This window comes from Tupaia chinensis, unplaced genomic scaffold, assembly GCF_000334495.1.
Source record: "Tupaia chinensis unplaced genomic scaffold, TupChi_1.0 Scaffold143728_1, whole genome shotgun sequence".
Taxonomy (NCBI): domain Eukaryota; kingdom Metazoa; phylum Chordata; class Mammalia; order Scandentia; family Tupaiidae; genus Tupaia; species Tupaia belangeri.
Window position 1 is genome coordinate 1,558,587 of NW_006203577.1, and position 27,052 is coordinate 1,585,638.

The following is a 27,052-nucleotide window of genomic DNA, read 5'->3' on the forward strand; positions in this document are numbered from 1 at the left end:
TGTGGACCAGGGCTGCTGCGGACACCGGGTAAGCAGCCGCCACAGCATGAAGGGCCCTTTGGCTGCCTTCTTTAGCACCATCCTCCCCACCAGGAATTTACAAAAAGGTGAGCTTTGGGCAGACAAACTAGAAAACAAGTCCCTCCCTCACACTGCTAGGGAGCACTGGGAAAGGCCTCCTTTGCTCCAGGCAACAGCCTCTCTTTACTTAGAGTCAAGAGAGATCTTGGGTAGACACTCCCCGGGGGTCCTTGGTCCTTTGAGTGCTGTTGAGCTGTAATAAAAGGCTAATATTCTCTTTAAAGAATGGAACACTTTACCCACCTGTCTGCTGTAATTGTTGGACTTTAGCCTGTCTACACTCAAGCTTAAAAAAACCTCAGGGACCGGTGGATGGCATAGTGGTTACGTCGCTGGACTCCCACGTAATTGATGGCTGTTTGAGTCCCGGAACTGGTGGCTTAAACTCACACAGGGTACATGTGTATGCACGCTCAAGATCCCAAGAGGAGAATGGAGGAGAAGGGATTGTGGCATGGCCATCCCCCCGGGGGGTGATTTCTCACTTTCTGTCTCTCTATCCCTGTCTTTCGGGCAAGCACACTTGCCCTATAGAGAAAACCTCTCTTCAAAAACACAAAAACAAAAACAAAAACCTCCAGTACCCTTCATGAAAGAAGAAGAAGAAAAAAAAGATGCCCTTTCTCCCCTCTCAATGCACATCCTGTGTTTGCTCTCCTGGTGCACCAGGGAGCTCTGCAGCTGGGCTGGTGATAGGCACCGGCCTGCAGTTTGGACACTGAGTCAGGCCAGAGTGGCATGGGTCTGGCATCTCCCCCTTGGCTCTGCTCCTCCCTTTAGCCCAGACTACCCCACCAGTCCCTTTCAAGTCCTCCATAATCACCACTTGACACTTTGCTCCATTTATCACTTTGCTTTTCTCACAGGCAAACAAAAGCAAAAGGCATCATTTTCCACTTCTCAATAACTTGCTAATTGGTCAGGCTGTGTCTCGAGCTTGATTATAGCCCTGTACTGCAGAATGCAAAGAGTGAGAGACTCTGTATGACCATCTCAGGTACTAAGATCCCTGTCTCACCCTCTGCCCTCCACCACAGGCATACGTATGTTTTGATTTAAGAATGAAAGATGCAGGTGGTGTGGTGGTTGCAGCACTGGACTCCCACATGGTCAACTGCAGTCTGAGTCCTGGACCTCACAGCTTGCTTTCTCTCTGTCTCTCTGGTGAGTGCAAACGTATCCTAGAGTAGACTAAATAATACTAGTAATAGTAATAAACCAAATTAAATATATAATTCTTTAAAAAAAAGAATGATGAAAGAAGGAGTTAAGGAGAGGGTTTCTCTGGAGACCACTGATCAATGGTGAAAGAAATCCACTTGCAGGCAAAGCAGCCTGGTCAGTATCTCTTTAAAACGAGCAGCTAAAAATGCTTTCGACCTAGCAATACCATAAATGTCCTGCTGCTGTGTTGGCTTTCAAATTCTTCCCCGTACTTTCCATGAGCATTCCACTGGGAACTGTCTGGAATCCCAGATTAAAACAGCAATAACCCAATACCCTTGTTGGAGTATTTATTTTCTTTGGGGTTTGGAAACTCAGCTGGGATGCATCTCCAAGTGTGTGGCACAGTCTCAGCCATGGTAGGGCCTCCATGCTCGTCTCAAATAGCACAACCAGCGGCTCTGTACTGGGACAGCAGCGGAGGAGGGAGGCTCGCCTCACACGGAAAGCCCCAGCTGAGGGTAAACAGCAGGAGCCTGGGAACCTCCACTTGGAGAGGATGCATTCCAGATGTCAGAACCAATGGTGGCGCCCAGGGCTCACGTGGAGAGAGGTATCTAAGGTGAGCTTGCCATGGAGGAGTCCTCAGGCAAAATCATTATTACCCTGACCTGAATCCACAATCTAACCATTGATTCTGTTCTAAGGCCAGCACTGATGTGCTCTACGTTTATTACTATACTATCTGTGTGGGGACCATCCATCCATCCATCCATACATGCATCCATCATCCATCTATCCATCCATCCATCCATCCATCATCCACCATCCATCCGCTCGCTTTCTATCTCTGTTTCTCCTGTTCAACAATGGGACAGACAGAACAACAGTTAGAATAGATTCTAGCCACAAACCAGTGCAATAGCTACATCAGTGAATACTGGCTAAATGTCAACTCTGAATTTATTCATCCAGAAACTATTTTGTAGGGATTGACCCCATAGCCTAGTGGTTAGGACCTGTGCATGGGGAGCCAGATCACACATGGTCAAGTGAAGTTAGAAGCCTAGCTCCTGCAGCTTGAAAAACATGCCAGATAGGGCCAGCAGAGGGTGTAGTGGTTAAGGCACTAGAATCCCACACGGCCGAATGGGATCCAAGTCCCAGACACAACGGCTTAAAACTCAAACTCACACCAGACATGTATACATGGGTGCCCAGAATCCCAGGAGGAAAACAGAGGAGAAGGATTGCGGCATGGTCATTCCCCCATCAGGGGTGATTTCTCGCTTTCTATCTCTGTTTCTCTGGTGAGCACACATGCCCTATAGCAAAAATCTCTCAAAAAAAGGAAAGAAAGAAAGAAAAACATACCAGATGCAGTACATGTGTACCCCAAAACCAGGCAGAATGGGGAAATGGAGGGGAAAGTGGCCATGCCCCCCAAAGGGGAGTTTTCTCTCTGTCTCTCTGGCATGTACCCTCTGGCAATAAAAGATATAGTTTTAAACACATATGGTGGCATAATGGTATGCACCTGGGCTCTGGAGTCAGACAGCTGTATTTGAATCCTGACTCTTCTTCTTACTAGTTCTGTAACTGACCTTGAAAAATTACTTAAATTCTCTAAGCCTTTGGTCTGGCCACAGTGGCTCAAGCAGTTAAGCACCACTACATGATGCTGGAGCCATAGAGGAAGGCCTGGGGTTCTGATCCTCGGTCAACCTGAACACTCCAGTACACTCATAATCTTGTCTGGCTGGGAGGGGATTGTGGCATGGGAAGACCCTGTTAGGGATCCTTGTTGCCGCTCTCTCTCATCTAAAATAAATAACAAACTTAAAAAAAATTCTAAATTTTTATGTGTGACATGAGATAAGAAGACCTACCTTCTAGGCATTGCTGTGTGAATGAAATAAAATAATCCACTTACAGGAGTTCGTGCCTTACGTAATGCCTGGCACCAAGTAGTCCCACAATAAACATGAGCTATTATGGTTGTGTATTAGGCACATAGTCGGAGCTAGTAAAACACTGGTACGAGAACAGATGTGGCTCAGAGAGGAAACTGTCTACTCAGGAAAAAATTTAAAAGTTGATAGGGAAGAAACAGTTCCATGTAAGGAGAATGATGCTTGAAATGAGAATCATAATACTTTAAAGTTAGGAGGGCCGTTAAACATTCTCTTGTCCAAACAGCACTGTACGCAGGGAAGACTGCATTACTGACTCACATTCCAACAGCAGTGCTAGCTGTGAGCTCACACCTGCTGCCTGCCAGGTCTGTGTGTCTGTCTGGTTGGTTGTTTTACATCATAACCTCTTACGGAGAGACAAGTTTCTGGCAACAAGCTTACGTACGTCAAGGCATCCACATGTGACCCAGGGAGTTAGGGCTTCTTTAGGGGATGTTGCAAAATACAGGAATAAAAAGTTATGGAAGAAACAAACCTCAACCTGTTTGGGACAAGTGTTTGTCATTTTTTTCTGTATATACCAGTATTTCAACTCCACAAGGGCAGAGACTTTTGTTTGCTTTGTTCATTTTTGTACCCCTGATATCTAGAAAAGAGCCTGGCATGGAATAGGTAACTAGTAACTACTTGTGGAATGAATGAATGAATGAGATTAGGTACATGGCATGGGTGTGCTCCGTCCTGAAGTGAACACACCTGAGATGTCACACGGGTCACAAGATGACCTCTACAGGGAAAGCTCCTATGACCATAACACTCCAGGTGACCAAGGACAACAGTGCAGGCAGTCAGGACTCAGGCACCTTTACAGTCCAACCTCTTCTTTTTTTTTGGAGAGGTTTTGCTATAGGGCGCATGCGCTTGCCAGAAAGAGAGAGAGAGAGAAAGCAAGAAATCACCCCCCAGGGGGGATGGCCATGCCGCAATCCCTTCTCCTCAATTATTCTCTTGGGATCTTGGGCACTCGTGCACACATGCCCAGCATGAGTTGAAGCAACTGGTCCGGGACTCGAACCACGGTTGACTACATGGGAGTCCAGCGACATAACCAACTACTGGTTCTAGTCCAACCTCTTCTTTAAAAATTCACTGTGGAGCTTATAGTAGAGTGGGACCTCCCCACCCAAGTGAAGAAGAAATGTCTTGGCCATAGTTACTAATTCTGTAAACACTGCATAGCAAACAGGAAGAGAATTCTCATGCACCTAACTGTGCAAAAATCCAGAAACCATTCTTACTATGGTGCAGAGGAGATGAACCAGCAATGCCTCCCCAGGACCCCGCAGCATCAGTCATCTGACTTCCCTGTCACAGAGAGGGAAAAGAGCCTGCATTCTCTGTCGCCTATCGCTCTCTTCTGTCCCCAAGCACCTTCGGAGGAGGGATGAAAGGAGAGTGGCAGAATAACCTGGGTAGCATCACCACACTAGAGAGACAGCGGGCACCATCATGCCACCATCAAAGTCACTGGGAATCAACAAGGGAAGGGCCAAGGTGAGCCCCGGCGTCCTCCATGACCTGGACTTGTGCCCTCAGGACAACAGGCAAGCCAGAAATTGGGCATTTCCTTGGATACCATGATTAGAATGGGAGTGAGGTGATTCATTTTCCCAGCGGTTTCTGCCCCAGTTATCACCTGGGCTGGGTGGCAGGGCAAGATGCACAAGAAGTCAGGCAGAAAGGACGTGACAGGTGTCAGCTGTTCGGAGACCAGCAGCAGTCGCACAGGTGTGCTGGCTCAGCTCCACGTGCTGCAGGTGAGGACGCAAAGGGGAGCAGGTAGAGACAGGGGTAGGGGAGATTTGGGAGAGAAAGGTGGGAATGCTACAAACCAAGGCTCTCATGGCAAGGTAAGCGCCAGAGAAGCAAGAGAAGAGAGAAGGAAAGAAGAACCAGGAGAAAGGCCCCATATAGAAATATAAAGTGAGGAAAAGCAGCGGGTCTGGCCAAAGGGTGAGGGGAGGTCTCTGGAGAAAAGAAGAACACGTGCCTAAAAGCAAAGCAGGAAGTCTGGCTCAGACACCGAGCTAAAATTCGAACCTAAGAAAACCCGAAAGGTGTGACTTGAGGCAAACTTTTTTTAGGGGGGCAGGGGAGATCACTTTGCCTATTAGGACACTTAGCTGACTCTGCTCTATATCACGCTGCTGGATTCCTTCTGCACCATGTCACAGAGACAGAATGAGTATGCTGGGAAACGACCGGCAGGAATCTCAAACTTTTCAAAAAGCCACTCGGAGTGGGGGCGGATTCCGAGGCAGCATGGCCGAGGAGCCTTGAAGTCACTTGCCCAGTGTGAAAATCATCTCGCAGCTTCCCCTCTCTGGCTCACCCGCCACGCCCGTCCCGCCAGCAGGCGGCTTGCCCCTGGGTCCCCCTGTGTGTGCCCGCCCCCGGGCGGCCGGCTGCAGTGCCCACACTCACGCAGGTGCGCTGGCAGGCGGATCGAGTCTTCCTCCATCCTGAGCGCTCGAGGCACTGGAACATGAAGTGGAGTCGAGGAAGCGTAACTCGGCACCGGGCTCTCTGGAGGTGTATATGAAATTCGTTCCTGCTGTTAGAAATAAGGGCAGGGAGAGGGGAGGGGGAAAAAGACAGTGAACGCATGGAATGGAGGTGTGAGACCATGGGGGAGGGGGCACAGGAGGGGGTACATTTGGAGCGCGGACTTTGCAAACAGCCTCTCTCTGTGTCTCTCAGAGACTGTACACACTTGTCTTTCAGATGCTCAACATTTGGCATTTATAACAAAACTCTGGAAAGGCTAAAAAATAGGGCTATTCCTTCCGGCTGGGGTCAATGGATGTGAATCCCTATGGTTGGTTTGAGTCAAGAGGGAGGACAAAGGTGAGGGAATGACAAATAGGCCCAAGGTAATGCTGAAAAGACCACACTCTCAAAAACTATTTTCCACTGTCACGTAACTCATGTCACCCATACATTAAAACACACTTCCTCTTCTCTGGCAATATCCCCAGCGTCTAATCAAAGTATGATGCTATACATAGATCCAAGAGAGTCAGCTAAACGGCAGATGATGGGTTCGAAGATGCGTTCTAGATGTCACTAATAAATCTATGAGCAAGATTTTTCTACTGCCGGCCTATTTCTCTGTAGAACCACCACAACCCAAAATACCCCACGTTTAATTTTTTTACCTTCAAGCACGGAATTATCTGCAACTTTAACGGCTATCTCCTTGTTCCTTCATTCTCCCCCTCAGAATCAATGATTCCTTTCAGAGTTCATTCAAAGAATTATCTGAACTTAAGGAGAGTCCTGTTAAACTGAAGATACTCATCAACTACCAAGGAGGTGGGGAGGGCTTTGGCAGAGCCCCTGTTTGAATTCAAACAAGCAGAGTCTCCTAGATCAATTCGAACAAACTGGACAGAGTGGGAAGGGCTGCTATTACTTCTAAGTTAAAATATTGCAAATTATAGCAAGAAACCAATGGCTGGGTTCAGCCCAACAACAGTGCAATTTACATCTTAGATCCACAAACCAACTAGTTTGACGTGCAGTCCAGACATAAACGTTCACTTCTGCTGGTTTCTGTGGTTTAACTGGGCAAAGTCAAGTGGGACATACGAGGTCCAAAATGAGTTGGAGAGGGAAGATCACTAAGATGCCACCATGAAAATCAAAATCAGGAGCAAAAGCAAATCCTAGATTAAAGTGAAGGAGTGTTTATGTTTCCGAAAGATAGTTCTTTAACATTTCACGTCTCATCTAAGGGAAGCAGGGAAGTCCCCAGGCCCTATAGCCAAATTAAAGCATCTCTTCTGCTCATTGCCTGGAAAGTTTGGTGGTTGTGGGAGGAAGTTCTGATTTTGAATGAACATATACATATTGTTGTAATTTCCGAATGGAACCGCCATACTTCCCTAAGGCACACACTAGCAGCAACCAGGGCAGTTGGGATATTTCTGTTTACACATACATCTGAAAGCTTCCTGGAGAATTTCTTAATTAAGGGCAGGCTGATATATCCTGGATTTCATTTTGCATCGATCAAGACATCTTGTAAAAGGTCACCTAGAAGCGAAACCTTCAACTTTTCTTTTCTTGAACTTGATCAAACATCACATGGTATTTTGAGTAGCTTGCTTAAGGATGGGTTATAATTTTGAGGGTTTGTTTTGGTGGTGTTTAGGGTGAAAGAAGCAGAAACAGAAATTCAGGCATGGGAAACACATATAAAATTTGCTTAGGAGTTTTCTTTAGATTGGTATCAGCTTTTAAGTGTTTCAAACATAGTCTGTTGAACAAATTCTCCATACTCTTCAACCCATGCATGACCCACGAATCCTATTAGATCTCTAGATTATTTTCCATTAACTTTATTCCCAGAAATAGCTTTCTGTTTTGTTAGGACTTTTGCAGAAGTGAAACTATTGTTGAAGAAAATATCGTGCAGCCAAAGGGTCTTCAAACGACATGGCATGAATGCAAGAAACAAAGAAGATACACATTCTTACTATTGTTCAATGGCTTCTCCCTTAAAGCAAGGAGCAACTCACAAGATCCTCTAGCTAATCAATAAGAATGAGAGGCCATAGTATCTAGGTTCCCTAACACCATCAAGGTTGAGGTGGAAGAAATTCAACCCTCGGAGCAGATTTTATTTCATTTCCTGGGAAATCTACCTGCAGCCCACTGACAAGAGTCAAGCTAGGTCTTACCTCTGAAGTGTTTATATTCTGACTTGCTAAAATATCACATCGTACCTTCCTTCCACTGTACTTTCTTTGGAAACAACAGCTCAGTGTGTTTTCACTTCTGCCTGGTTCCCTGACTGTATGGCTACACTGAAAACACTTCCATGCTTGCTCTGGGAGTGTACACCATTCTCACTCCATTCCAACATTTCTCGATGGAGACAGCTGTGCTCTTTCATGATGAAATCTACAGAAGGAAGGCCAGAGACTGAATGACTGAACCCCTGATCTCTCCTCTCTGAGACTGTCTCCACTTAGCTGAAGGACAGGACTGGGACACCGTAGCTGAGGTTGGGCAGTTCTTTTTAAAGGTTCAATGAAAAGTCTTGTCAGTAACAAAAGAGAAGTAACCTTGACCAAGAGAGGCAAAACCAAAATGTGCTTCTAGGATGAAGCCACCTGTCAGCAGGCAGTACACACCTGGGTTCAGCCACCCTCAGGACATCAGGGGACCCAAAAGAAATGCCACTCAGAGCACAGGTTCCTTTCTGAGAATAAAACACACACCTGGGAAATGCACATTACAGACCTAACTTCTTTCCTTTTGTGAATCTTGGCTGACTCATTTTTTATTCTGTTACTCTAACCATACACTTAAGGATTACAATAGCACATCAGCAGATTATCAGCAATTACAGAAATGGAACAAATCCCATGACCTCAGATAGAGCTATCCAGACAGAGAAGCTTAAGGAGACTAACATCCAATTTCTCAAATAAAGGGAACCTCTTTAATCTTACAACTGTTTCTCAAGTCAACCCCAACAACAAAGGAGTTGGGGAGTGAAAGTAAGGGCTTACAGCTCATTCTCCTCTCGAGCAAATTCTCAGCCAAATGAAAAACAGAGGTGCTTTATTTTAACATTATAGGGGGCAAGGTGAGGGGGGAGTGGATAATGATGTTCCCAAGAGGATTATAACCACTGCCCTAATTAAATTAAAATGCTACAATGATATTAATGCATTCAAGTGTTGTAGGGGGATAAACTGCTGGCGGAGGTCAATAATGTGACTTAAGCATGCCGTGATGTGGTTACATTACTGTGCAGATGCTGAAAAATTAATAAATAAAGCACGCTCTTCTCAAATTTGCAGACACAACTTATCAAACCAGTGGGCTAAATGAAATGGGTGTGCTGAAATTTCTGAGGCCAACTGAGATACCTACGAGAAGTGTGTCAAGGGGAGAGAAAAAAGCTGCAGAACGCTGAACGGAGAAAAATAAGGCTGAAGATGGTTTTAGGCAAGGGTTGAAATGTAAATTTGACTAACCATTATAGAAAGCTTTAAAGAGAGAGAGAACAGAGTAGGGTTCTCTCCTGAAAGTGCAAGTACAGAAACCAAAATGACTTCTGCCTCTTCTTTCCTCCCCAAACCATGAAGGGCCAATGAAGGGTACTCACTGAATTCTGCTCATTTTTAAACTGGATAATTAGGAACCCGTGACTTCCACATAAAACAGCATATGCATTTTGTACTCAGCAGGGGAACAGCATCCCATTCCATCCCCTTCCCATCCCCCAGCCTGCATTTTACAGAATGGGGAAAAAAAAAAAAGACTATTATTGTTACTGAAAAAGTCTTTCCTTTTCAAAATTATTCACTATAAAGTTTCTATAATTTACAGGGATTCCCTTAGTATATTTATAGATTTGTTTTTATATCATTAAGTCTTTGAGAAGGCTGAGGGACTAGAAAACTTACAGCCTCTTGCTAACTAATATTAACCCTCTAGAAATAAAGAGAAAATCAGGGACCAGCAGCTGGCATAATGGCTATGTTGCTGAACTCCCACGTAGTTGACCACGGTTCAAATCTCAGACCCAGTGGCTTAAACGCCAGGCGCATGTGCATGCGTGCCCAAGATCCCGAGAGAAGAACGGAAGAGAAGGGACTGCAACGTGGCCATCCCCCTAGGGGGTGATTCTCACTGTCTGTTTCTGTCTCTCTTTGTCTTTCTGGCAAGCGCACACGCCCTATAGCAAAAACCTCTCAAAAAATAAAAATAAAGAAAAAAGTGGCCATCCCCCTAGGGGGTGATTCTCACTGTCTGTTTCTGTCTCTCTTTGTCTTTCTGGCAAGCGCACACGCCCTATAGCAAAAACCTCTCAAAAAATAAAAATAAAGAAAAAATCATTCTTGGACTTCAGGAAAAGGGAATAAGGTTGGCTATATCTGTGATTAACTAAATATTAATCTTCTAGAAGTAAAAAAGCATTTCTGGACTTCAGGAAAACAGAAATAAAATTGGTTATATCTGCAGAAAGAACCTTTATAGGTAATTTAAAAGATTCCTCTACTGGGACCAGCAGTTAGCATAATGGCTATGTCACTGGACTCCCATGTAGTCGACAGCGGTTCGAGTCCTGGAGCCGGTGGCTTTAACTCACGCTGGGTGTGTGTGTGTGCATGCCCAGGATCCCGAGAGGAGAATGGAGGAGAAGGGATTGCGGTGTGGCCATCCCCCCTGGGGGGTGATTTCTCGGTTTCTGTCTCTCTGTCTCTCTCTGTCTTTCTGGCGAGCACATGTGCCCTATGGCAAAAACCTCTCCAAAAAAAGGAAAAAAAAAAGGAAAGATTCCTCTACTGCAGAACCCAGGTATCCTTGACTTAGGAGCTTTTTCTAGACACTGTCCCCAGCCCCACTGCAAATGTCAAGACGGCCAGCAGTAATGGTTTCTGAAGGCTGTGTTCAAGGTTCTGGGAGGACATGTGACACAGAGCACAATGGTGGTCATTTTCCAGGGAGCGCTGGTCAAAATGCCAGGTACCCTTTTATACTTTTGCACTTTGGTGCCCCATCACTGTGATGACAACCTGCAAGCAGACAAGATGGGAAGCAGCAGGTACCAGCGACAGAGTGGTCAGTATTGTGAGGGAAGGATCTCTTCCACCTGAACATTTTAAGAATGCTTTTTGGGGAAGCTCTCCTGACGCATGTATGATAGCCAACTTCTACAGACTAAACAGAAGACATCTCTTCTACAGAAAACTATTTCTTGGGATTTACTAAACTGAGGACCAACAGTTGGCGTAATGCCTATGTTGCTGGACTCTCACGTAGTCGACTGCGGTTCCAGTCCTGGATCCGGTGGCTTAAACTCACGCTGGGCGCATGTGCGTGCGTGCCCAAGATCCTGAGAGGAGAATGGAGGAGAAGGGATTGCGGCATGACCGTCCCCCCTGGGGTTGATTTTGCGCTTTCTGTCTCTGTCTGTCTCTGTCTTTCTGGCAAGCGCTATAGCGAAAACCTTTCCAAAAAAAAAAAAAAAGATTTACTAAACTGAAGCTTGAATATACAGTTATCCAAGTTCTTTTTTGGCTGGGAGGGGGTGTGATTTCCCACTTTCTCTCTCTCTCTCTCTGATGAGTCCATGCATCCTATAGCAAATTAAAAAAAAACCTCTCTCATTTTACCCATAAAAACAGGTACTCATACATAAGTACTTACACCTCTCACAATTCCTATCAGGAAAAGGAAAGGAGCCGACAGTAAAGGAACACGTGGGATGTGCTTCCAGTGAAGCCTGTCTTCTATTTCGTCCTCATGATAACCATGCAAGAAAGGCACCGTTCTCTCTGTTCCCCAGTGAGGAATCCAAGCTGAAGGTCACAGGGGCTGAGCTACCTGTTGGAGTCACTGGAGACAGTACTGCTGGAATCTGGGGACGGGCCTGTCAAACTGCACTTCCCTGACCTGCTTCGCATAAAGAAGAGACATAAGAAACTGCATCTAAATGATACCAGCTAGTTGATGACGGCTTCACAACTTACGTTGGGGAATTCTAAGAGAGAAGTTCGAGCTTGTAAAGAATGGTGGCAGCTTTGGAATAGGGCACAGCTTTGCGTCCCCGTACCTCACAGAATCCCAGTGGGACTCCTGGGGCTCACTCGCACAGCCACCAAAGCCAGGGTGCTTATCCTGAAGCCCAATGCTTATCCGATGTAGAACACAGATTGAGGGTGTAAATACACCGAGCCGAAGGGAGAGGACTCAGCATGGCTTATGGGGAGGTTCCCCTGGCATGACCGATGAAGAGAAGTAGCCAGGAGAGTTCACCCAGCAATCTGTATGAACTGTGGGATACAGGGGTGCCAGGGCATTCACAAATTGCTTGTGCCTATGATAATTTCAGATTGAACAGAAATCATATCTTCAGTATTTTCGAATCAAATATTTGTTCCTTTTTAATCCCTAACATTTTCTTTTCCTTTCCTTCTTTTTTCTTAATTGCCAGAGGGTACATGCACTCACCCAAGAAAGAGGAGAGAGAGAGAGAAGAGAGAGAGAGAGAGAGAGAGAGAGAGAGAAAGCACCCTCAAGGAATGTGGTCATGCCACAATCCCTCCTCCATTTCTCCATCCTGTGGAGTTTTGGTCATGCACACATGTACCTGGTATGTTTTTCAAGTCACTGGTGCTCAGACTTGAACCACAGTCAGCCACATAGGATCCAGCTTCCTTTGTGCAGGGCTTAACTGCTGTGCCACAGAGCTGCCCCCCTAAAATTTTCCTTAACAACAACAACAACAAAAACACATTTCCCTCACTCAACTTCTTTCCGCAACAACAACAACAACAAAAAAACACATTTCCCTCACTCAACTTCTTTCCAGTTATCTAAGAGCAGCAAATCTAACTGTACAGGTGAGATAAATAGGTGCACCGAGGAGGAAAGAGCCTGTCAACACGTATTTCGTTCAGGGAGCGGGCAGATCGGTACACCCAGGAGACAAGGCTACCTCTAGAAATCACAGCAGTCCCGGGTGGAACAGGACTTCTCCAAAGGCCTGAAGATGGATATTCCCCGATGAGGAATGGGCAAAGACGTTAATTAAGAATACATGTGGCCTATGGGGAAAAAAGATGCAAAGGATCCTTGGAGATGTGTTCAAATATATAAGGAAGACTTGAGGCTTAGGAGCCAGGTGATGGTCAGATAGACTGACATGGAAAGGGTCCCAGGTTCACATCCCAAGTCCTCCCTGACCATGGCACTCGTATGCATGCCCTTGATCACAGCCTGCAGGAACTCAGGGAGGATCATGGCATGGGGACCTTGAGAGGGATGCCTGTTTCTTGCTCTCTTTTTCGCATTAAAAAAAAAATAAACTTTATTTAAAAAGAATTTACGACTTCCTTATATCAACACAGAGGGCATAGCCAGCAACTATATCTGTGCAATAGAAGAAAGACGTTTTTTTCAAATCTTGTGACAGGAAGCATGTAGTTCCCAGGGAAGGGGAGAAAGTGAGAAAGCACCCTTGGGAGGGGGATGACTACACTGCAAACCCTTCTCCTCTATTCTCTGGGGACTTTGGGCACACAAGCACATGCTCCAGGTACACTTTTTTTTTTTTTTTTTTGAGAGGTTTTCACTATAGGGAGCGTGCGCTCACCAGACAGACAGAGAGAGACATAGAGACAGAAAGCGAGAAATCACCCCCCAGGGGGGATGGTCACGCCGCAATCCCTTCTCCTCCATTCTCCTCTCGGGATCCTGGGCACGCACGCACACGCGCCCGGCGTGAGTTTTAAGCTACCGGGTCCGGGACGTGAACCGCGGTCGACTATGTGGGAGTCCAGCGACATAGCCATTACGCTAACTGCTGGTTCCCGCTCCAGGTACACTTTTCAAGTTACCGAATCTATAACTTGAACCGTGCCGTCGGCCATGTGAGCTCCAGCACCTTAACCACCATGCTGCCAGCTGGCCCAGAAAAGTCTTTTTATCAGCTGAGGGTTCCAAATACGTGTGCGACTGATTGTCTCCCAAAAGCTGATTTACGCTGAGGCTGGAAGGTTACTACTCTAAAAGGATTTCCCGCACTGGGAAGGCACTCAAGGATCAGAACGTCAAAGTTCCTTCTAGCGCCTCAGTGCAGCTTCCACACAACCCCTGGCAAGTCTGAGCTGCTTAAATACACAAAGGATGGAACAGCTCCAAATAAAAAATGACTATCACGATCCCCTCTTATACCAATTAGTCCCCAAATCCCCTCACAGGATCCTGGAGAGCTACTAAATGTAACTTTAAAAAAGCACCATTTTCTAGAACTAGGAGCAATCCTTTTAAAGATAAGCTCCAAAAGCAAAAAAAAAAAAAAAAAAACTCAAATAGATTTCTTGATTGTTCCAATTTTAAGACATTTTAATTAAGATCCTTTCCACTCCTGGGATGCCATGAAATTCTTTTCCCCCCACCTCCTGAGTTTCTTAGATTATTTCCGACATGAGTGGTAAACAGAATCTAAAGTTGTGCTTCCTTTCAATGCCACGTTGTGGTTTTCAGGGAGGTCTACAAAATCGCCCTGGTGTGAGGACACACGGATGGTTAGCTCATTTGGCTGGAACCCAGCGCCGATGCAAATGCAGGCAAGGTTGCGAGCTTTAGACCTGGATGGGCACATTAAATTCACGCCATTCCACAGCCCAAGACTGCACCTCTAATCCCTGCCCTGATGCAGATGGTCGCTTTTGCTCAAAGCAGAGAACAGAGGGGCTCAGCCTCCCCTATCGCTGTGCGTTGAAACCCCTTAAGGGTCTGTCCCACTGCACTTTCTAGATAGGAAGAGCCATGTGATTTTATACAAGACCATCGCGGGCTACCCCTGGAGAAACAAAGCCTTGCTGTTGCATTTATCCAGAAATGCCCCTGCGCTGCACGTTTGCATCCACCATTGAAAGAGGGTCACTAAATCCTTTTTCCCTAACTATTTCTACTAGCAGAAGAAACAGGTACTTAAATTAACAGCAGCTTGTATCCTGGGCACAACAAAGTGGCCAAGTTCGCCTCTTTATTAGCTGCTTTCTCCTCCATTAATGCGATTCCCTTTAATGGTTTGGCTATTGCAATTAGCCAATCTGCGTTGTCCCTGCCTGAGGCTATCAAGTAATGAACTGAGAGAGCTGCTATTTAGTTGTACCAAGGGCACCATTACAGAGAGCGTCTCCATTTCTCCCCCCACAGGAGAGATACCTTCCAGGCAGGGCCCACACCACGTGACTGCTCCTGTTCAGCGCTCACAGCGCCTCCGGGGTGGGCAGTCCCCCAGGGACTTCTGAGGCCTAAACCTGAGTGGAGAAAAGGCCGAGGATCGGACGCCTGCAGACAGTGGCAGCTCAAAGGGTGCCTCTGGACCCTGTGCATTCGTTAACCATGGACACCCCTCCCTCACCTGCTCTCTCTGGTCTCCTAAACCCTCCACCTCCTCCTCCACTAGCGTTCTTCTTTCTATTCCGGCAGCACTCAAGGCTTTGCCCTTTTTCCTTTCTTTCTCTAATGGCTCTATCCTGTTAGTCTTGTTAAAGGAAGAGAGAGAGCGGGCTATGACTCAAACCCATCATCCCGACGAGCGGCTGGGGATGGCTGGAGGAGGCAGCTCAGACCTCCCTCAAAACTAAAAAGATTATTTGCCCTGTGAGTTATCCTTACAAAATGTTTATAGCTTCAATGGACCACACATGCCTAATAAGAAAGTGGAGGTCTTAAAGACCAGATATCAGAGCAAGGGGGGTAGGGGGGTACATTCTAATTCAAATGAGAGTCATCAGGAGAAAGGGGTGAATGAGGCCCGCACTTGGGACTACTCCATTGTTGGCCCAGTCTCCAGGCAGCTCCAAAGAGAAGCCTGACAAGGCCCTAATTGAAACCCCCCCACAGCCACCTCCAGAAAAGAACAGGCTGGTTATAACCACCACCATGGTGGTCAAACTGAAGAAATTCTCTTGCTCTCTATCTATCCGCAAGTTCCTGAGTTACTTTGGGCTGCAATAAATACATGTAGAAAAAGCCCTGTAAACAGAATTTTCAACAAAGCCAACTAACACTGTACAAAGGCAAGGTAGGGCCAGACACGTGGCTCAGTGGATAAGTGCTGTCGGTAGGAACCCAGATCCCACATGGCCAACTGTGGTTCGAATCCTGGCTCCAGTGGGTTGAGAAACACGCTGGCACGTGTGCACATGTGTGCAGGACCCTAAGGAGATGGAGAAAGGAAGCAAAAGGACTGTGACATGACCGTGTCCCATTACGGGTGCTCTCTCTCACACGAGCTCTCTCTAGCAAGCATGCTTGCTTCTGCCAATAGAAGGAAAAAAAAAGCAATGTGAGAAATGAGTCAGTTTCTCCTCAGTGTTGTTGAGAGAGTGGGATAACAATTCTCAACATTTTCTGTCATAAGGTTGTTTCACAGATGAGTGAGATGAAGCTTATAAAATAAATATTTTGGTTCTAGCAGGTGGCGTGGAGGTTAAAGGTGGCTGGAGCCCACATGGCTGGCTGCACAGTTAGAGTATCTGACCTGGCGGCTTGAAAAACAAGCTGAGGCATGCCTGTCAGTTCCCAAAATCCTGACAGGACGGTGACATGGAGAAAAACGGGTTGTGGCATGATCACGCCCTACAAGAGGGTAGTTTTTCCCTCTCCCTCTCTGTCTCTCTCATGCAAGTGCATTTGTCCTCCAGCAAATTAAAAATAAAAAAAGAATTAAACCTGTGTTTACATTGTAAAATAGTAAATTAACCTAATTGAAAACATGACTGAAGGTTGACAGTGATTTCACGGTACAATTGACTGAGGAATAAAGGCAGAATTAATTTCTTCCCATTCCTGGTTCTATAACATGAATAAGTAACAAGTAAACTGCCTTATACACTAATCAGCAGCAGTGTTGTACATCTGCTTTCCTCTATTTTTTTTTTTTTAAGTTTACCCTCTCCTTTCTTTGGGGGTGGGGTATCTCCAACAAGGCCCCCATGCCATGATCCACCACCCCCTCCACCCCCCACACCCGCTCCAGCCCGGTCCAGATCAGACATGTGCCATTACGTGGTCCCCTGTTTCCTTTTTGGGGAAACCTTTTTCAAAAATAGTAACCATCTAGGAACCAGCAGTTAGCATAATGGCTATGTCGCTGGACTCCCATGTAGTCGACCGCAGTTCGCGTCCCGGACCCGGTGGCTTAAAACTCATGCTGGGCGTGTGTGCGTGCGTGCCCAGGATCCCGAGAGGAGAATGGAGGAGAAGGGATTGCGGCGTGACCATCCCCCCTGGGGGGTGATTTCTCGCTTTCTGTCTCTATGTCTCTCTCTGTCTGTCTGGCGAGCGCACGCGCCCTATAGCGGAAAACCACCAAACAAACAAACATAACTATCATAAAAAAAAAAAGTAACCATCTTGGGAACCAGCAGTTAGCGTAATGGCTATGTCGCTGGACTCCCACGTAGTTGACCATGGTTTGCGTCCCGGACCCGGTAGCTTAAAACTCATACCGGGCGCATGTGTGTGCGTGCCCAAGATCCCGAGAGGAGAATGGAGAAGGGACTGCGGCGTGACCATGCCCTCTGGGGGGTGATTTCTCGCTTTCTGTCTCTATGTCTCTCTCTGTCTGTCTGGCAAGCGCACGCACCCTATAGCGGAAAACCTCTCCAAAAAAAAAAATAAAAATAAAAACCATCTTGGCAATGAATTTCTACCTGTAGTTATTAAAAAAAAAAAAAAATCATTGAAATTTCCCAGGTTCTTAGACATAAGACTCCTTATGAAGACTCAGAAGAGGCTGCTTCCCCTTATTGTGGTCATTGGAGAAAGGCCTGAAAGTTTTGTTTTTGACAACTAATTACTAAAAACAAGTTTTGCTGACAAGGAGAATGTCATTATGCAAATGCCATTGGCATTATTACCATTCTAAAAGTAAATGACGGGAATAAAAACGAAATGTAAAAGTGTGTGTATACAAGAAGAAAACAGTGATGAACAGAATATTAAGAATTATTTAAGTATTATATTTTAAAAAAACATTTAGGAACCAGCAGATGGCATAGTGGTTACGTCGCTAGACTCCCATATAGTCGACTGCAGTTCGAGTCCCAGACCCAGTGACTTAAAACTCGCACCAGGCACATGTATGTACACAAAATCCTGAGAGGAGAATGGAGGAGAAGGAATTATGACATGGCCACCCCCCTGGGGGAGGTGATTTCTGGCTTTCTGTCTCTCAGCCTCTTTGGCAAGTACACGTGCTCTATAACAAATATCCCTCTCAAAAAATAAAAATTATTAATTTAATTTATTATTATTTTTAATTTGATATAGGGCACATGCACTCACCAGAGAGAGACACAGACAAAGGGAAAGTGAAAAAGCAAGCTGCCAAGTCTCGGGCTCAAACTATGATTGGCCATGTGTGAGTCCAACACCTTAACCTCTCTGCCACCTGCTGGCCCCCAAAATAATATATTTGAATATTTAATAACGAATATTAAGTATTGTTAATATTCTCATGCCTTACACTGTTATAGCCTGTTTTTAAGACTAAATAACTTTTTCTTGGGCCCAGCAGATGGCATAAAGTTTACATTGCTGGACTCCAATGTAATTGACTGCAATTCGAGTCCCGGGCCCAGCGACTGGCCAGGTATGTGTGCATGTGTGTCCAAAATCCTGAGAGGAGACTGGAGAAGGAATTGCAGCATGGTCTACCCACGGGTGGGGACTTGGGGGTGTGTGATTTCTCACTTTTTTGTCTCTCTTTCTCTTTGTCTCTCCAGCAGGTGTACGTGCCCTATAGCAAAAATCTCTCTCTCTGAAAAAAAAAAAAAAAAAAAAAACTAAAGACCCCTTTTCTAAAAAAAAAGACTAAGTACCCATTTCTTTTATGTAAGATTGTAGGCTGCCACTGTAACAATTAATATTCAATAGTACATGAAGAATATGTTTGCATTTCCTTATACGTGAGGAACTCAGAATCAGGAAACACATTCTAAAACAGGCATTCTGAATTTGGGCTGTATATCACAATCACTCAGAGAAGGAAACAAAAGAAGGAATATCCAAGTAAATCAGAATCTGCGAATGGGAATATTAACATATTTTTATATTAACATACTGTTAAAATTCCTAGGTGATTCCACTGTGCAGAGTTAAGGTTCAGAATCACCATCTTAAATTATAAAATTTAAATAAGCACAATGAATCAAGACATATGTTAATAATTCTCTTTCACAATAAGTTGCAGAAACCTTATTAATCAATTGGCAATCGTCCTTCCCTGCTGAGTAAGTTGCCATTGTCCTGCTTTCGCCATAAAGTAGAGATTACCAGTGTAATACAGGAAGTTCCTGAATGACAACTACCTGACCTCGATATGAACAGCTGCTCCAGACCAGTGTGTGCGGTGGTTCCTACTCTCTCCCAACTGCCTCTGGAGTTCCTTTCTCTGCACCCCCAGGACAGCTGCTCAGATTCTTTCTGGAGCTCACAGGAGCCTGTGTTTTCAGCACTGGTCATGCTTGAGGGGTAGGAAAGTAGGACCAGGCTAATGAAGAAGCAAGAGGAAATGAAAACCCACTCTACCTCTGACCTGCCTTCCCTCCTGTCCTGAAGGGTCTGTCTGTCTTCACATGCTCAGGCTCAGTGGCCTTTCTCCTGCTTGAGAATGGATCCACACCAGGGACTTAGAGCAGCGCGCTGTTCCACTAGGTGGAGGAGGGCTCCAGATGAGGCCTATCAGGCCTGCTACAGAAACACTTCCGTGCATTCCAATGGGGCGCGTTCTCTCCCAAAGTCTTGCTCTTCCTGAGTTCTTTATCTTAGCACATTGAACTGACCAGCTGGAGGGAGTCCTGCCTTCAACACTAAGCAGATGACTTCTTAATAAAAATCTTAGAACCCCAAACTAGAAACCATGGGCCTGCTATATGCTGCTAAATCCTCCTAACACCCCTAGGAGTCACGGCCCCAGTACTAGCATAAACCTACTCAACAGATACAGAAATTGAGGTTGAAGGGCTAACAAAGTCCTTGAATGAACCACATCACTGCTTTGATGGAGCAGCAGTCCTTAAACCCAGTGTTGTCTTCTTTTCCCAGAGCACTCCTTCTGTCTATAGCATCTTTAAACTCTTGGTCATCACAATGAAATCTGCATACAAAATGGCCCTCAAAGGGAAGGGTAGTTTACTTGAGAACCAAGATGATGTACTTACTCATTCCTTAATAAAAACATTGGGGGAAAAAAGCAATTGAAACAAGTTCTTACTAGAAAACAAAATTTCCAAAATTTTGGAAATGGTTTTTTTTTTTTTTTTTTAAGGGAAGGGTAGTTTACTTGAGAACCAAGATGATGTACTTACTCATTCCTTAATAAAAACATTGGGGGAAAAAAGCAATTGAAACAAGTTCTTACTAGAAAAAAAAATTTCCAAAATTTTGGTTTTTTTTTTTTTTTTTTTTTAAGTTTAGTCATTTATTTCTTCCATGAGAGAGCAATAATGGCATCTCCATAGGGTCTCCATGCCGTGATCCATCCTAATTGTCATCCGGCCTGGAATATGCACCTAGCGTGCTCAGGAAGTTCTTGGGGCAGAACCCAAACCCAGTTCCTTTCCTCTGCGGATTCAGCTGTGCTACCACAGAACCACCACCACCATACTCCAGTTTGCAAGCATCTTGATGTTATTCGTATTTTCTCTCTCCTTTCTTTAGGAAAAATGTCATTCTAAAACAGTGACTGGATTGTGTCAGGAATATGGCTTTAACATCTGAAATTCACTCGGGTGTTGAAACTACCAGAGTGGGTAATAATCTCTTTGCATCTTTAGAAAGCAACTTGCAAACCAAGATGAGAAGGCGTGTGACAGCCTCACCAGTCAAGCCTTATAGGGGCTTCACCATCAGTTCTAACATGAAGCTGATATCTATAAATAGGAAGATCTGGAAAGTTTAACGAAAAAGTTGAAGGAGAAACTCTGAAAATCACTTGGAGCTTCCGGGTTGAAACGGGAGCTAGGAAAGGGCTACTATTTCCTTCAGTAAAATGGAATTCCCCTTCAGGTGGGTGACTTAATATTCTTTGCCACAAGCAAATCAATCCATGCTGACAATCACCAAGACCTCTGCCAGGAGAAAAAGTGAAAGGACCAAGCAGACGCAAATGACAAAACATTAACATAGTGCTTTGTGCCCCAGAGAATCCGTGGTTTCTGAGTGGGTGAAGATGCCTTTGAAAATCATTCAGATTAACACAGGCAAAGCTATCGTCTCAATTAACTTGGTGTTATTAAAGTCTGTTTTCCAACTTTCAATTTTCATAAACCCATCCATATAAAACAGCATGTTAACAGAAGGGAAAAATTGTCTCTAACTTTGATGACTACCAAGATTGCTTACAAAGTCCTAGTAACATTTCCAATGGATCCCATAAGGCATTGTCTAGACTAGCACTGTCCAACAGAAATATACCGAGAGCCACATGTGTTAATTAACATTTTCTATTTTTGCATTTATTTTTGTTGTTGTTTGCTAGGGCATGCATGTTCACTGGAGAAAGACAGAAAGTGAGAAAGCATTCCTGGCCTGGTGGGAGGGGTTGGCCACACCGCAATCCGTTCTGTATTCTCCTCTTGGGATTTAGGGTATGTACCGATACGTGCTTCAAGTGTTTTCAAATGCAGGGTCTAGGACTTGAACCGTGCTGCTGGCCATGTGGTATCCAGCCACTTTAACCTCCACATCATTGGCTGGTCCTCCATTACCATTTCCTAGTAGCCATGTTTAAAAAAAGGGTAGGTTGGGGCTGGCAGGTGGCATGGTGGTTAAGGGTACCAGACTCTTACATGGCTGACTGCAGTTTGAGTCCTGGACCTGATGGCTTGCTTTCTCACTCTCTCTTCCCTCTTCCTCTCTCTCTCTGTCCCTCTCTGGTCAAATTACAATAAATAAATGAATAAAGTTAAATAAAATAACTCTTTAAAAAAAAACAAAAAAAGGACAGGTAAGACTAATTTAAATAACATATTTCATTAAATAAAACCAAAATAATCCCTCAACATATAATTGATACATAAAATTACTGACATATTTTACCTTTTTTTCATACTCGGCCTCTGTAATGTCTACATTACAACACATTTCAAATGAGAAACTGAATTTTCATGTAAATTCTTGATCTGTATTTCAATTTTATAAAATCTGTAGTTCTAAAGGCAAATTCATACACCCAAGCTATTCCAAGCATTAAGGGTAAATTGAGTATGTTTTTAAATTAAAATTAATCAGAATTTAAAAAGTGAAGGTTTCTGCTTCTCTGCTGCATCAGCCATCTCCAGTGCTAATGGAACGACAGTGGGCACTGTGGGTTAGATACTGGAACACGACCCCACAGGATAAGTGGAGACCACAAGCTTGAAACCATCCTAATCCTTTCAGAAACATCATAAACTAGGGACCAGCAGATGGTCTAATGGCTATGTTGTTGGTCTCCCATGTAGTCGACCGTGGTTCACGTCCCAGACCTGGTGGCTTAAACTCACGCTGGGCGTGTGTGCATGCGTGTGCGTGCTCAAGATCCCAAGAGAAGAATGGAGGAGAAGGGATAGCGGTATGGTCCGCTTGGGGGGGCGAGGGGGCGTGATTTCTCCCTTTCTGTCTTTCTGGCGAGTGCACATGCCCTACACCAAAAACATCTCAAAAGAAAAAAAAAAAAAGAAACATTGTAAACTAGATAGACCAGGTCTATGGATGACCCGGGTTCGTCTTCTTTCATCTCTCTAATAGCTGTAGTATCCTATAACCTAAACACATATCCTACTTGTAAACCCCTGTTCATAATAAATACATTCTAGTTCAATAAAGCGTTCAGAAAATCTCTTACAATTGACTGCAGGGTTTGATCTCTATAATCCTGACTCAGTGAGTTAAACAGTTCTCTCCCCATTCACAGCTCAGCTGTGAGTGCCTGTCCAGGGACTGTTGACCTGCCTCTGACAGTGCAGTATCCCAGGCCGCCCTGGTTCACGCCTGACCTCAGCAGTCTGCCCAAATTTGGGTTGAGTTCTTCCCCTTCTCAATTCTTTGTTTCTGACTCAATGATTCACTGGAGTTCAGACTTTGATTTCTGGGTCCGCATTAACAGCAGGGGGGGCAGCCTTGTCTTTGTCAGTCTCTCAGGCCCCCCAAAGCACACTAAGGTTTCAGGCCTTCCCACTCTCCCAGGAGGAGGGTTATCATCAGAAGAAAACTTGACACGGGCAGGGTCCTTGGTCTTGCTCACCCATGTCCCTGCACCTAGAACAGGGCTCACGGTGGGGATTTGGGAAGTAATTACGGCGCTGAGTGAGCCTCGCACTCAAAGCATTTTGTCATTCATTTCTGTCCTGTGTTCTCACCTCGGGTCAGCTGGTGACTGACTGACCAAGTGTTGAGTCCAACTGTCTCCATAAATGTCTTGCTATAAGCTGCCAGTTCCACCCCACCTTCTCCTCCAGAGCATACATTCGCTGTCCTACGATCCAGTTCTTTGACTTGTTTTTAAGGTTTATTCTATTCTGTTCCGAGTTCCTAGAGCACCCTTCTCTCGCCCATGAGCCCATCCCATAAAGTCTATTGCCTCTCAAGATAGATACTTTTGAGCAGTACAGAGTAGTGATTAAGAGCTACGGCTGGGAGGTACCCAGGTTTATTTCGCATCCTGGGCTCTGGCACTTACTGCGTGACTTTGTACAAGTTACTAGGACTCTCTCATCCTCAGCTTCTTCATCTACAAAATGGAGTGATGGCAACACTGCCCCTACCTCAAAGACTGTGAGGAGTAGAGAATGCACTAGGATTTGGTGTGAGGCCTAGGGCATCAAAGCTTAGTAAACGTCAATAACAAAAGCGCATGTGCCAGCTTTATGGTGACTCTCAAAGACACACTGCTGTACAGGTGTGCAGAGGTGGTCATTTCTCAGATGCCTTGGGACCCCACCGTGCTAGACGTAAAATGTCACATAGTGGCTGAGGTGATAAAAGACACAGGGCCAATGGAGAAACTATGATCTAGTATGAAGTTTAAGCTACTTTCCGGTGCCTCTGTAAATCATCCATTTTGAAGCAGAAGAAAACAGAAAAAAAAGGGGAGGGGGGAATGGAAACTCAAGAACTGATTCCTACAAAGATATTACAGCAGGAGAAGAAGCCACCGCCAGGAGATCAGATAATTCATCTATCTGGCTTGGGTAGACATTCCAGGAGGAATAATTCAAGGCAATTGCTGTAACAGCACTATCCCTGCTCTGCCCCAAAGCAAAACACGCATTTGCTTTTTCTGATGAACAGGTCAGTGGCTGGTGCTCTAACGCCGAGTGGTCTGCCGAGCGGGGTTTCCCTGCTGTCTGCTACAGCGGTCAGTGCAGCGGGCCATCTGTCAGCATCGGCTTCACCTGGATTTACAGATCAGCTTTTCAATCCGAGAAGCATCACGGGGTGTGTGTGTGTGTGTGTGTGTGTGTGTGTGTGTATGTATCGGTGGTGGTGATGACAGGGAAAGTGCCTGCGCTGCTCTAATAATAAACACATTTCCTCTCCTGCATCGAGTTTTCTGATTGTTTGCTGAAGACACATTTTTCCCAGTTGGTTCCTTAAACATTCAGGGGCAGTGGGACCTCGGGTGATCTGTCAGGAGGGAAAGCTGGTGTAATTCCTCATCAGACCCCCTCCCTGGGCACGGGCCTTCCTTTACCTATAACTTAGACCTTCTCTGTACACTCTGAATCTAAACAGAGGAGAAAGAATGAAAGCAAGATGTACATGGGGGAGCGTGGGGCAAAGGGAGAGGGCTGAGGGGAAAGGCGGAGGTAGGTACTGGAGCACCCTCCAGGGATCACACAGGAAGGTACTGTGCACCTGTTTACAAATGGAGACATTGAGTCTTGCCGAGGCTTAGGAACCGACCTCCTGATGCCACACAACCGGTGCTAGAACGTCAGACGCCGAAGCGAAGACCTTACCACACTTTCTCCCCAAAAGGAGAAGTGAGGATCTTGGGTCAAATGAAAAGTCATGTCATGGACTTAGTAGAAAACCCATTAGAAAGGTATATATTTTTTTGAAGGTTAAGTGTTTAACGTCTTGATTTCAAAGCTGGAATTGGGCAATTTAAACAGAAGAAAACACATTCTGACATCCAGGGTCATGGACGTAGGCCCCGTGAGAGGGTGTCCTGAGAGCAAGCGTTCGTCTAGGCCCTCTAGGGGCAGAAGAAGGAAGAGATGTGTCTGTGTCAGGTGTATCCAGGCTGGAGCACTAGGGTGCCACCCTGGAACCAACAAAGCACACATTCAAACATCATGGCCCACAATGGCAGAGAAAGACTGGGTGACACAGGACGGGTGGACATGCCCTAAGTGTATACAAGGGTTTGCAGTGTAAAGGAAAATGTCTTCCTCTGGCCCAGCCTCTGCTGCAGTTGGCGGCATAGCAGACGGTGCAGCCAGAAGCCACATGCTGACTGCAGTTCCAGTCCCCACCTTGTCAGTTGAAGACACACCGGGCACATGTGCATATGCCCAGCATCCCAGTAGGCTGGGAGGGAGGAAATAGATTGCCAAGTGACAGAACTGTGAAGAGTGCTCCGTGCCCTCCCTCTATCACAAATTTTAAAAAGAAAATGTCCTCCTCCTGCCTAAAGTCTATTAAAGGAGCATATTGTTTTCTTTTAGGCCCCTCCCATTTTCTACTTCCTGCTTCTTTCCTCCTCGCCAGTGTGGGCAAGAAGGAGCCTTAGAAATTGAGACCAGCATCCTCATTTTTCAGAAGAAAAATCTGAGACCAACAGAAGTATCTGAAATCACACTTCTTGTTTCAGAAATCAGGTAGTTATCAGTTCTTGTTTTCATTTTTCACTATAGACTGTAGCAAAGACAGAAAGGTTTAAAAAAAAAAAAAAAAAGGAAAGAAAGAAACCAGAATTTCTGCTTTGTTGACACATCCCTCCTTATCTTGAATTTCCCTAATTCTACTGCTGTGTGCTTTGAGGCCTCTTCCAGGAAGCATTACAGATATGTGTAAGCCCTTCACACACTACTGTCGAGGTGAATTACAAGGTCAGCTTTAAAGGAAGGATTGCAAGGTGGGAGGTTTTCCATTTAAAAAAAAATAGTTATGTATTTAATTTAGTATTATTGTTAATTTGGTATAGGGCATGTGTGTTCACCAGAGAGAGAGAGAGAAAGAGAGAGAGGTAAGTGAAAAAGCAAGTCACCAAGTCTGGGACTCGAACTGTGGTCAGCAATGTGGGAGTCTAACGCCTTAACCAGCACACCACCTGCTGGGAGATTTTCTCTTACACAGAGCTATCTGAGCTGGTTGCCTTTCAGGGTGATCCACTATCCTGGTTTGCTTAGGGCTGAGGGAATTCCTGACATAGGGGATTTGGGTGCTAAAACTGGGCCAATCTAGGCAACCTGAAACAAGTTGTTCAAGTTCCCTACTGTGGTGAATAGGGTCATGCTCCCAACGGTGCTCCTGGACCCAGACAAATAAACTGCATTTAGCTAGAAGTTTTAGTTGGTCTGACATCAGCTAAAGGGCAGTTAAGATTTCAATTTTTTAAAAAGCGGATGAAGATTAATGACTACAAAGGGCTGTGAGTCCTTGGGGAGGAAGGTATTCTCAAAGTAGGAAGTGTTAAGTCCATAAAAGAAACAAGATGAGATTGCAGTGGGGCTTTTTCATACCTAACAAGTATGACTAACTGTCTAAACACTTCCTGTTCCGTCCCATGTTTTTCTGAAATTCGCTTTTCCTTATAGGCCAAGAAGGTAGAAGAAGAAGAAAAAAAAAAAAAAAACTGTTTTCTCTTTTTTTCTTAAGAACCACAGTGGGGAATTCCAAAATCCCCAAAACTTTCTAAAAGTTTAACAAGCTCTTGTTTTCAAAGAGAAATGTTATGGAGAAACAGACAACACTCATTTTTCTTCATAAGCATCCTAACTTCTTGCTATGTGTGATTTTGTACAAGTAGAAAACCATCTGATTAGAAAAGATAAATACTTCCATTTATTCATCTACCTACAGTAGTTACACTTTCAAATTTTAAAGAAAATGATCATTATTTGCTACTAGATACTGTGCTAGGTGCTAAGACCACTGAATAAGAAGAATATATTTTCAGTTTATATATCGCAGTATCCTAAAAAACAAAAGTAGCTCTTCTGGACTAATACATGACTTTTTTTTTTTTTTTTTTTTTTTGAGTGGAAAAAAAGAGCCCTAACAGAAAAGCTTGCATTTAAAAATCATTTCCTCCCCAGCAACACTTCCCATTCACAGTAGTATCACAAAGGCAG

The 27,052-nt window shown here is 45.0% G+C and overlaps 1 protein-coding gene across 2 annotated transcripts in view; it reads right to left on the minus strand.

Moving 5' to 3' along the window:
• Positions 1–27,052, minus strand: part of ETV6 (ETS variant transcription factor 6) — a 286,904-nt gene that overhangs the window by 159,126 nt on the left and 100,726 nt on the right. The window contains exon 2 of one of the 2 annotated variants that reach the window (XM_006164802.3): positions 5,646–5,772. In XM_006164802.3, the coding sequence (XP_006164864.1) occupies positions 5,646–5,772 (127 nt within the window). Of the gene's footprint in view, positions 1–5,645; positions 5,776–27,052 lie in introns of both variants that reach the window. The other variant, XM_006164801.3, reaches the window with a different exon arrangement.